The following is a 12,577-nucleotide window of genomic DNA, read 5'->3' on the forward strand; positions in this document are numbered from 1 at the left end:
CTTTTTTCAATTTCCATTCGGCAATATTTCTTCTCTCTGATCTCTTTCGCTCTCTTCTCTCCGACTTTGTCCCACCCGCAGGGCCGTATCTTTGGGTCACATATTTTCCTGTTGAATATTTTATGTATCGCCCGGACCGGCGTATTTATTACTTATCGAGTTCCTATTTTAAAATAAATTTAAAACATATTTATTGGATTCCTTAGTAATCAACGATAACTAAATTAAGCATTTTTTTTATTTTTCTTTATAGATACTGAGAGACATTAGGCACGGTCTGCTACATCTTGGAAGGGAAGGCGTTAGAGGACCAATGGGAGGTAAGATATATCGTCTCTTCGAATATTTTATTCCAAAATAGGATATAAAAGCAAAGAATGCAATCTTTGATTAGTATTTCTGACTTTGCTTTTATACTCCACCCATGTACGTATGCTAAAAGTTCAATGAAAATACAAGAAGTAGCACATAAAGTTTTTGTCGTGCGTCGTTAAATTTTTAATCCTACGCCTCGAGTGCGAAACGTTTCTCTTTTTTGTGTCGTCGTCATCTGAAACAATGTATTTGAACCGAAATATTTTACGTTTTTTTCTTATACACACATGTATATTTTAAACGCGTATTTTGCGTGTGTGTCTGTGTACATTTGATGCTCTTGATACTCCAGACGGCTGATAAAAAGCCTTACCAATGCTCGGAACAAACGTATTTCAGTTCCAGGCGATATCCTCTTATTTATATATTTTTAATTTATTTTATATATGATAATATTAATGTTTTGTGTATTTTTTATCAATTTAATTTATGAACGTTGTATCCCCTTCCCCTAATTTTTATTATTGTCTGTATTTAAGATTGCCTTATACCGGACTATATAGGTAATTTATTTTATTTTTTATGCGTGTAATACTGTCGTTTAAAAGTTTAGTAAGAAATTGAATAAAAAAACTTATATTTATATTAGTATATAAATATAATATATTGCAGTACTACGAACTTTTTGAATGGCCTAATGTTACACGCATATACATTATGGTATACTCTTTATTATTTTACACATACGCTTGTATCATACCGCTTAATATTTTTGAACCGACCCGTCCGTCGATCGATGTTGAGCACCCCTGCTCCCGCAGTATAGGATTTTGCACGTTCGGCGGTAATCGGCTTAGCCCTCGCCGCCGTTCTAAGCCTATCGATAATATTTGGAAATTACAAACGCCAGCTTCGACGTTCGTTTATATTTATTTCGATAATAAGTCGTAAAAAACAATGCGCATCCATTATATCATAATCAAACTCGATACTCGATACTTGATACTAATGCCATACACGATCCTTTAATATAAAATACTCAATTTAACAACTTGTTACTCAAAATATACATTTTTCCTCGAATATAACATTTGTAATAAAATTCACATTTACTCAAAAATATTTTACATTATATTATAAATATGATATTTATAGAAGCGTAAAATATGCAATTTTAATATATAATTCATTAGCACTGATTCCCTTGAAAAATCATATTTTTATTACAAACTTGTATTTTATGTTAAAAGTACACTTAATCATCCCTTGATTTACGCGATGAAATATTGCGTAAATCGAGGAACATATTGAAATTTTTATTAAAATGCTCAAATAGTCACTTGTACGTTTCTTTAAATTATAAAGTAAACGAGAAAAATATTCAGCGACACACTACATGGGCAGTGAGAGAGGTTCCAGATGTAGGTCAAGTGCGTGAAGTATGAGTAAGCCACGCTACTCGTACAGAAACAAATATGTTCGATTTTGAGTATTTAAAAAAATGTTTTTTTTTTAACCTCATAAATTGAGGGATAAGTATATAATATATTATTCTAGTGACTAGTTTTAATTATAATAAATATTATTATAAAAAGGTATGCAAATTTTAAAGTATAATAAAAAGGGAGTTATTGCAAAAAATAATAACTACTAATTTATATATAAAAATATTACGTAAATGTTAATAATTAGACTTAATTATTTTTATATGTTGGTGACAAAAGACTATGTAGCAAATATAGTTAGATGGCAAAATATTATAAATTTAGCAAAACATATTCATGATAGTAAATATGTTACAGTGAAATGGCATTTGAATGAAATCGTATCACTAGTGGATATGTATTTTTACTAGTGAAAATGCTGCTCTAAAATGTCATTAGTCAAATGTGAAATGTGTGAAAAAGCAACGTATCAATATAATATTTTCAATTTAAGTATCGACAGAGTATCGAGGTATCCATCCCTATCACGAACGCATGTAATCACTTAATTGCGCCCTGTCTGCGTAATGTAATCTCAGCGTGTTTTCCAGATGACACCTACATGTACGACGAGGACGCCCGCATGATGGGTCTCGCCCCCGGGCATTGGTACGACGAACCTCCTTACGAGAGTGATCCGGAGGATTTCCTCATGGGTGGCGGCCCCGTGCCAACCGCGACCATACAAAATGGCCGCGTGTGCTTCACGCTCAATTTGCGAAACGAGCCACGCGGAGAAGGTGTGATATCGCTGAGGAGCGCTGGTGATATATCACTGCCCAGGGAGGGGTCCAGGGGTGCCACCAGGAGGGGTCTCATCCTGCCCCAGTCAGGCCCCTATCCGCCGACCATAATACCGCTCAGGCCGGCCAGGGACCGGGAGAGCGGGGATTACGCCGGATCTGACATTCAATCAGTGAGCTCTAGGTTGTCTGGCCTCTCTGTGGAGAGTCGCTCAGAGCATGCCGAGTCCGGGCACAGGGTCAACCAATCGGGATACAGGCAGATGAGCGGTTATAGGATGAGAAGGCCCGAAGACGAACTGTCTCCGCATAGTTCGGATTACGAAGATCAAGAAGAAAGTGAGCCGGACTCCCAACATGTGGCCACCATACATAACGTAAGCATGATATGTAGATACACTTTTATACTTATACTTTAATAATATTTAATACTATCTGCTCTATTATAAACATCCTAACTGTAACATACTTTCTATGTTGCTTCTGGCTCTTTGGCTTCTATGTCATATTTTTGTACTGAATCATACCATAACTAAGACTTTCTACACTTCAATAGATCCATTTATGAATGTTCATAAATAAAGATAATTTCAATCAATCCAGATTTTGACTTTGAATATATTTTAAACTAAATTTTTTTTTTTTGATTTCAAAATAATAAGTATACGGATTACACATCGACACCTGAGTAATTTTCCAAAGACTGCAACTCTAATCTTAGTATTAAAAACTCGCAGTACCTGGGAGAAAAATATAAATAAAATTTTAAATATTTATACGGAACATGATAGATGTTGAGATTATAATGCCTTTTTTTAATATGATTTTTAATTAACATAACATTGCTCACACACGTTTCGAACTTAACTCTTGGATTTTTCGTTTATTACCTTTCGCCTGAAAACTGAGTTGTAATGGGATTAAACTTTCGACTTTCTGGTAGAATACCAATATAGATAAGTTTTTTCACAGTAATAAAATTTATCTAAATTGTTTGGAACATGTTTTTAAAACATATTATTTCACCGTCAGTAACTTTTCATGACACTCTGTTTTACTTTCATATTGATGCTGTAACCTTTATCTTACATATGTTTGCAACAAAAACATACAAAAATCAATATTTTTCTAATATAAGGCGTTAAGTTTATTATTATGCAAGAAGTAAATCAAACCGAAAGTGTAGTTTTTATATTTTATTTCAATTTATCATATTATATATAGATAAATAAAAACTAAATTACATTATCTATTCACACAAGTATTTATCTTAATTAAATAACATTAAACATATATCAACTAATGGCAGTTTTTATGCACATAAATAATCCAAAAATGTTTACCCTCACTATTATTATTATTATTATTCTATTTTCTTATACTTGACAATTTAAATATTTTTTTTTCTTTTCGTATTTTTTAATACGTTATTTTATTTTGCAGTCTGCAGACGATTGCGAAGGCGTATCTAGTCTGGTAGGTCGTGTCAGGGGTCTTAGACAAGACGTTCAAAGGAAAATATCTAGATTACGTCAAGAACAACCAGTAGATCCACCCACGAGGAGGCCAAACAATGAACAAGCTTTCCCATGCTCCAACAGCTCGTTCGAAAGCCTCCCCAGTGGATCAGGAAGCAGTAAGTCTCTCTAAAACAATTAAAAAATATTTACAATGACACGACATAATATGAATACAAATCTCAGGCACTCAAGCATTAGTTCGAGCTGGTAGCAACCACTCTTCAATATCAGCCGAGGACAACAGAGAACTGAGTCCGACTGGTCATGGACCTCAGATTTTGTGTAGGGCAAGAGCGGTAGTAGACTATATTCCGAATTCATACGATAAAGATGCTCTGAAATATAAGGTTAGCGTTGATCTATCTATAATCTAGCTTAAACAATCAATGTAAATAAATTACATAAATTTGTAAATTTACAGAAGGGCGACATAATTGACGTTATAAGCATGAATGCCTCTGGGCTTTGGAGAGGTATAGCGCATAATAGGGTTGGCAATTTTAAATTTATCAATGTTGAAGTTCTGCCAGACAGGATTATGATAAACAATTCCAGCAATAAATGGCTGCATAAAAATGCCGCAATGTATGGTTTTCATAAAAGCAGACCGGCTTCTGTCGAGGAACTGCTTCATAGGATCAACATGCACGAATATGCATCAGTTTTTGTCATGAACGGCTATGAGGATTTGGAATTGTTCAAAGAGATCGAACCGTCCGACTTGGATTATTTAGGAATCATGAACGCCGATCACAGAGCAAAGATTTTGACTGCTGTACAATTGCTACACGACTTGGATTGTAAGTAAAATTATATACAAACACCTCATTTTTATCACCGTTGCCAACACTGTACATAATTTATATTATGGCAATAAAGTTATGTTTTGTTTACTTTCATTCGTCTTTCATTATTGTTTCAAACCCTTTGTGTTAATTTGAATATTTTACACTATTAATATAGTTTAATTTATGTTTAACGCAGGTAGCGAAAATGACATTCATGGATCGAGCTCAGAAGGTGACGATTCCAAGAGGGTCATCTCCAATCAAGTTGATTCTCCTTTCGGCAGGAGGCAGTTCCCGAGAGATTCCGGATGCTACGATGCTCCTCTTCACATCAAGACTTCTCCGCTCATCCATCGGTCAGATAATTCTGATCATGAGCAGAACAGCAGCGATAATGCGTCCAACAGTCCAAATAATTTAGACGCCGTGGTTCAACAGTGCAACAATGAAATACTGAAAAGAGTAGAATCTGCTCAGCAAGGTCATAAGTTGAACACAATCAAGGACGACAGGATCGAACAGTATCATCCGAATATACCAGTGCCAAACAGTATAGTGTCGGGTAGCTTAAGCAGTGATAAGTGCGTTAGGACTATGGACTCTTATGTGGTCGCCAGAGGGCAAACAGTGTCAGTGGAACCTTCCCGCACCAGATCCAACATAATTAGCAGAGCAGCCTTACGCAAAAACACCATTCCATCCCTGCTCACAAAATCCAATAACACTGCGTCTCGTAACGCGACCGCTAACAACGCCCATCAGAATCAAACGGTCGTAGAGGATATTTGCGAGTCTGATCACAAACTCAACGTTGTCAAGTATGTGGTGGGAAGTGGCAATAGTAATATCCAAGAAGGGTCCAGTTCGAGTGGCGGGTGCTTATCTGAAAAAAGTAGCGATTCTGGAGTCAGCAGCAGCTCGTTAAGCTCGGCTCCTAGGGAAACTTGTGCAAAGCCGCAACCTCTATGAAAATTGCTTCAGACGGAGGTAGTGAAGTCTAAAAAGAAACTATCAAATCCTGTGTCTAGTGAAAAATAAAATAAAGTAAACATAACATCACACCAATCATATCTCAACAGATATACATTTTTATAGTAATACATATAAAAAGATGTGATTTTTTTAATAATATATATGAGCGAACATCGTTTTTTAATTTAATTATTAATTAATTTTTGATACATACTTTATAACACACCAAAAATATATTTCACTGACAATATTAGGTATATGTATATATATTTTATTTTTATTTTATTTTGTATTATATTAATTAAGTCGTCATATCATATATACACACACAACTTTGCTAAACTTATTTTCTACTGAATAACCAATGTCCAAATCAGTGTGCTATTTTATTTATTATACGATTTTTATTCTTGTACTATGTTGACAACTTACGACTTGTGATGTTAATTTTTAACATGTTATCGTGTACATAGTTGAAAAATATATATTTATATCATGTTCTTTCTTTGAATCTAAATAAAATTGAAAAAGCAATAATATAAAAAGCATTAGTAAAAAATATATAATTACCAAATAATTTATGTAGATTACATAATCATTGTAAATAAGAGGTAGATAGTCCCAATTTATCGTATGTTCATAAAATCCTTGCAACATTTACATGCTAAATATTATTTTGGATATTTCAGAATATAAAATTAATTAACATAACACTGGTTACGACGAATTCTAAATAATAAAGTCCTCATCATGCGACTTTGTATTCCTAAGTAGGAAATGAATCGTTGGTTTGTTATGTTTTAATATTTTTATTAGTATATATTTATGAATATACTAAGGCAAAGGTTCTAAAATGTCCAATACTAAATGTATATTTTTCAATAAACTATCACAACATTTTCAACATAAATATTGTATGTATTTTATTAATGCAATACATACATCATCCAATTGTGTCAATCCACTTTATAATATACGCTTTAATAATGATTGTGCTGTATTAAAAAAATATATAATTTTTGTAACATATATTATTTATATATAATATATTATTATACGAATAGAATAGCATAATTTCGACTGGCTAACATATTTAAATTCATGGATAGACACTTATCAATAAATCGAATGGTGTAAATACATATTTGTTAAATTATTTATATATTGTGTATAAAACTAACTTTTTTATTTGATACAAACAGTATATCGGTTATATTTATAATTTATTTAATTGCATTGAATAATGTAGATATTTATGAATATATATAAAAATTATATATTGTATGAATATAATTCAATGTTAAACAGAATATCTTATGTGTATTAAGGTACTCCTTGCCAATTTGTTTTTCTTTGATACGAACGATTGAATGGACGAAGAAGATAGTAGATTTTTTGTATTAACCGCAAAGATGTGTATATTGAAGAGTTATTAAGAAGAATAAATTTATTAATTATTTAACAATGCATCTGTTTTATTTTTAACCTTTTCGTTATTAATATAATATAATACAAATTTCATGACTGAAAAAGTTTAATGCATTTACTAAACACTCACCGTAATGGCAATCAAAGTAGCGCTTTTCAAATGTCAATTATTTTTTATATGAAGCATAAAAAATATTATTAAAAATTCATGTTATATATTTTATTAAAAACAATTTGACAACTCAATCACTAAAAACATTTGGAAAATCGTATGTGATCCATTAGATATCCGTAAATGATCCGTAAAAACGATTTAAAAAATCAAAAGAAAAAATAACGACATCAAGAATAGCACTGGATGTGGAAGATTATACGATATAGACTATGATATCCTGGCTGCAAAAATGAAAACAAATTCTACATAATCTATTCATCCGCTGGCTGAGAATTTAAACCAGTCCGATTCAACAGTGCATATTTATTAAATATATTTAAAAGATTGAGAAGGCTTGGAGGCAAGGTGTATGGGTTCGACACGAATTGAGCAAAGAAAACATGCCTAAGAGTTTGTATTTCTTGGAGGTAAGTTGATTTTCTAGATCATTCAATAACCGAAGGTAAGAAATGGGAGAAAGATTCAAGGTTCGTTAATACAAGGGGTTTATGACCATGCGGTTTTTATGCAGGATAGACGCATTATTTGTGGTGCATCATTTACGCACAGAAGGGTAGTGTTTACCGGTGCTTACAAGTAGTTAACGGGACAAATATACTATCCTGGGTGTTCCGTAACATTATTCAAATATTACGCAATTCTTTTGCGTTGAGCATTCTCTTATATTGTTAGATTTTATTTTATTTATGTTTCAGTCATTTATATGATTCATTAAATATGTTTTATTGTAAATACATTTTATCCACTATTTTATATATCTGAAGATAAACTAGTGGTTAAAACGATCGTTTGAAAACTAAGAATTACGTATTCACAAGTTAATAATACAATAATAAATATATTTATTTTCCCCTTTTACATTACAAACAACTTTTATTTTAGCAATTTTATTTAATACGCCTACACACTACTGAAACATCTTAATCCACATAGAGAAGAACGTCTTTATATATCTTGCGCTTCCTCCCTTTTTTGCGGTTATTTACACGAGCAACAGGGTGTTCCCGCCCTTATTGTACCGGTACTTCATAGGATGATGTATCACCGGAGCAACATACTACCGTTTTATCGCACTATATCGCCATATATCCAGTTAGTGTCCGGCTGGGTTGGGTCTTACATGAATCATTTGAACTACCTAGGGTCCAAAATAGAACAAGAGCTTAATTTCAACGCAAAAATAATTACATATATTATTAGTAAGATAATTTAACAATAAAGTTATTTTAACAAATTACCCTTGGGTGAATCTTAACTTTGTAATCATAAAGGTATGTAGTAGAAGTTAGTATTAAGTCGCTAAATGTTTCATCATAATATTTATTTTATACGAAAATCATCTGATTTAAAATACAGTTGCTGCGCATGCGAAGCTTCTGATGTTTAAAGATAATAAAATACATTCAACCTTCAGATCATTAATTAACTGTAAAAGCAGTTCAACTCATAAATTAATCATTATTAAATATATAATTAACAATTAAATGCTCGAGATATATAGCCAGTGTAATATTCATTACCTCCCAATTTGATCGTTAGCTTTAATTAGATATTATTTGAACTCATTGAGAGATGATATTGGTAAATTAAACGAAATTGCAACAATGGTAATTAATTACAGGCGAAAAGACAAATTCAGGTGTGGAATCGTTTCATAGGTGATTTATTAGACCCGCCGCCCCCCAAGCAATTAAGTTTTATTAATGACCGAATGGTACTTGGGCACAAAAAAGGAATTATGTTGGGTAAATAAGACACGCCCTGCGTTTTCACGATATATATAGTAGGTATTTACTAGTATGTGTGTGTGTGTGTGTGTATTTACTTTTAAACGTGTCTCGCATTAATTATTTCTCAGTTATATGCTGTATGTGTGTACGTTAACAAGCCCTTTCGCAGGAAACCAATCGTGTCTGGAAATCAAAATTGCGTGGGCCCTCTGTCAAAAGTAAAGTTTGCCGAACTTGTTCTTGAACTACATCAATCATTAAGAGGGTTCTAAAATTACAGGTGTTTCGAATCATCGTCGTTTCGAAAGTTTCGATAACGTGATATGAGCACGGGCGTTGACGTGCGAAATCTTTAATGCTTTATGAATGTACTTAAGAAATAAATTTATAATTTATTATAGAAGTTATTGACATGCATATCAAATGGTATTTTTATTTATGTTAATAAATATTCACTAATGTTCACGCGAAGGTCAATTAGATCATTCGCAACAATTATTGGTATAAATAATAATAAAAAGATATACTATAGTAAATAATTTTCAGTTTTTATTGTGTCTAGGAAATCAGATTTAGTGACTAATATATAATTATAATTGAATATGATCACCACATCCTAGGCTTACTTTGACTCAATGAGAATAATATCTATCTAGGTCATGCTTTGTGACATCATTGATAATAATTTATTTAAAAAAATATAATATATGTCACAAATTCACAGACTGATGTTAGTATAATATATCCCTACTTGTAAGTGTTAATTATGTTGACCCAGTAGTAGTACGTTTTGCTAAGGCCTGTAATGTTACAACGGTAAATTTACAATAAATAAATAAGTGGAGGTTCCAACTACCTGCACAATAAACTGAAATGTGCTCAAATTATCACTTTAATTATTGTATAAATTATAACCACCAACGTTTTATTTTATATTATTATTTTTTATCAAAGTGTAGCTAATAACAAATTGTAAACATGGAAATGGTTATAAACCAGTAATTATACATATAATAATTATTAAAAAGCTTATGATGCTAATGGTTTTTTGAAATATGATAATTTAGAGCTAAAAGCAAAATATAAAGAAAGGCAAAATGAATTAAGCAGTATATTGTATTAAAACTAATATTTTAATATGCCTGAACTACACTCTCTGGAAGTTCTCCGAACCGAAGTTACAACTGAAGTCGGCCGAAACCTACGACTTTGAGTAAGCGAACACACCGGTGCAAATTTCGACGTCTGGACGGCGGCTTCCGTCACGTACAGCCCGGATATTTGCGCGCGATCGAAAAATGTGACAAATAATCGCAATTTTTAAATTGCCATATTATTAAAATTACGCTACTGATATTTATAAGAGTTTGGGCACTCACCAATACAATATCAGTGAAAAGTTTTCGGTGGTAAATATTCAATTAAACCAAAATCTTTGTCGGCATTTGCAAAATGCCATAAGGCATAAAAATGGTACTTCAAAATACGAACACTACATCTGTGACTATCCTAGAATTTGTCGCCATTGATTCTAAATAAGAATTTGTTATGGTGTGACATTTATATAAACCGATCTAGGAAAATACATAAGGATATTCGAAACGTTTTTTTTTAACAATATCAAGTACCACTAATTATTTTTTTATTGAATTTTATATGAAAAAAAATATAAAAACGATATTTGTTAGAAGAATATACTATCAAACCTAAAATTAATCCATTTTTGTGCCCTAAAATTATCAAATCAGAGATGTCAGTAAGAGTCATATTGACCACGTGATCACGATGCAGCACTCGACATGCGTGTTGACCATAGGACGCCTACGCGCATATTGAAATTGAACCGTGTTACTCGTTCTATCTCAGTTTGCGAAGCACCATATCATTATCTATGTCACTCTCGTCACTTAACACGCGAGAGAGCGAAAGGGGAAGTATCTCACCACTCGCGCTCGAAGAGGAGCTCCGACGTTGGTCCTTTTGCCGACAATATTCGGAAGCGCTCGAAGCTGGCTCGAAGTTGACTGAATTACCTTCACTTAACCTCCCGTTCTCAGTAACCTCGGACAACTTCCGAGAGATTTTAGAGCGGGCAGAACCGAACTCGACCGAAGTAACCCATTATATTCTCCGTCCTTGGCCAACATTGGCCAACTTCCAGAGTGTAGTGCAGGCATTAGGCTTTTATCTGTATAAGTAATTTTGTAGAAAACTAAAAAAACGAGCTAACAATTTCTAATATCCGAGACATTATTAAAAAAAAATAAGAACTGCAACCAAGTTACCTAACTAAACTACCTTATTTTTTTAACGAAAATGTACCCATAAGTAATTTTGGCTTTTAAAAGTTACAATTCCTTGACTAGTTTGCGATACATATTGTGTTAAGTAAATTTATAAAAAAAAGAGCTCGACCTTTTTTTGATAAATAAAGTTGAAGTCAAAATTAATTTCTGAAGTATCCACAATTTATGAATTTGTGAAATATGAAGTCAAACATTTATATACATAAATTATATATTTTATTGCTTCTTAATACTTTTGCAGAAAACCGTCATAATATATAATATAAATAAAAATCAAAGCTAGGATCAATATAGTGCAGTAAGAAAAAATATACAATAATTTTTCGCTTATTAAAACTTTGATATAGTGTTTAATGCAAAAAAATTATACACCTATAAAAAACATTTTCAACTGTTATATGTAATCGGATTTTGTTCATAAACACCCATTATACTTTTTATACATATTCCATTAAAGGATTAAGTGGTTACGAAACTGAAAATAAAAATATATTTATTATAATAAAAGCTGTATTTTTTAACTCTGAAAGGCGCCGTGGCACGAGTTAAGCCCTGTTCGATGACAAATCCTCTGCAAACTGTGTCAGCCGAAATGTGCGTGAGCAAGGATTTATAGACATTTCGAGGTACAGGCGTATAACGCGGAATACCTGGCAAACACCTGGCTTCCACCCACCTGTCCCAGGATTATCTGATGCCACCGTCTGGGGAGGCGCAATCTCTCAGGCCATCAGTTCACTTAAAGGCCTTCGTCTCTGAGACACTTCTTTTTTACGCCAAGACTATAAATCGCTCTCACAGCGAGGTAAACTAGAAGTTACCAAGTTGAAAAAATAAAAGAAAACATATTTGCTACCGAGACTCACTTATCAAAGCGTCGCGATCTTTGTGTATTTCCAATCGAACAATCAAAGCTTATTTTGGTTTAATATACCGGTTGAAAACGTCATTAGCGACGTTTGATTAAAAGGCACAAATCACATTGCAGTATTCCCTAAGCGAAATTGTAGTGCAGAACTTTGTACGTACATGTGAGGATGCTCCGCTAAACTTTCTCTGCACACCTGTCAGTAAAGTTTAAGAAAAGTTTGCGTTAGTCTGAGATATTCGGATGAA

At 32.7% G+C, this 12,577-nt stretch overlaps 1 protein-coding gene across 6 annotated transcripts in view; it reads left to right on the plus strand.

Annotated features, from left to right (window-relative positions):
• Window positions 1-5,894, plus strand: part of LOC148236572 (uncharacterized) — a 392,594-nt gene extending 386,700 nt beyond the window's left edge. For 4 of the 6 annotated variants that reach the window (XM_088182114.1, XM_088182115.1, XM_088182116.1 and 1 more), the window contains 6 exons: window positions 254-320; window positions 2,351-2,919; window positions 3,986-4,178; window positions 4,246-4,409; window positions 4,484-4,862; window positions 5,047-5,894. In XM_088182114.1, the coding sequence (XP_088038240.1) occupies window positions 254-320; window positions 2,351-2,919; window positions 3,986-4,178; window positions 4,246-4,409; window positions 4,484-4,862; window positions 5,047-5,819 (2,145 nt within the window). In that variant the 3' untranslated portion in view covers window positions 5,820-5,894. The remainder of the gene's footprint in view (window positions 1-253; window positions 321-2,350; window positions 2,920-3,985; window positions 4,179-4,245; window positions 4,410-4,483; window positions 4,863-5,046) is intronic. The other 2 variants (XM_088182118.1, XM_088182119.1) reach the window with 1 other exon arrangement.
• The last annotated feature ends 6,683 nt before the right edge of the window (window positions 5,895-12,577 follow it).

This window comes from Plectrocnemia conspersa, unplaced genomic scaffold (assembly GCF_051122295.1).
Source record: "Plectrocnemia conspersa isolate PC_06_02 unplaced genomic scaffold, ASM5112229v1 ptg000003l, whole genome shotgun sequence".
In the NCBI taxonomy this organism is placed as follows: domain Eukaryota; kingdom Metazoa; phylum Arthropoda; class Insecta; order Trichoptera; family Polycentropodidae; genus Plectrocnemia; species Plectrocnemia conspersa.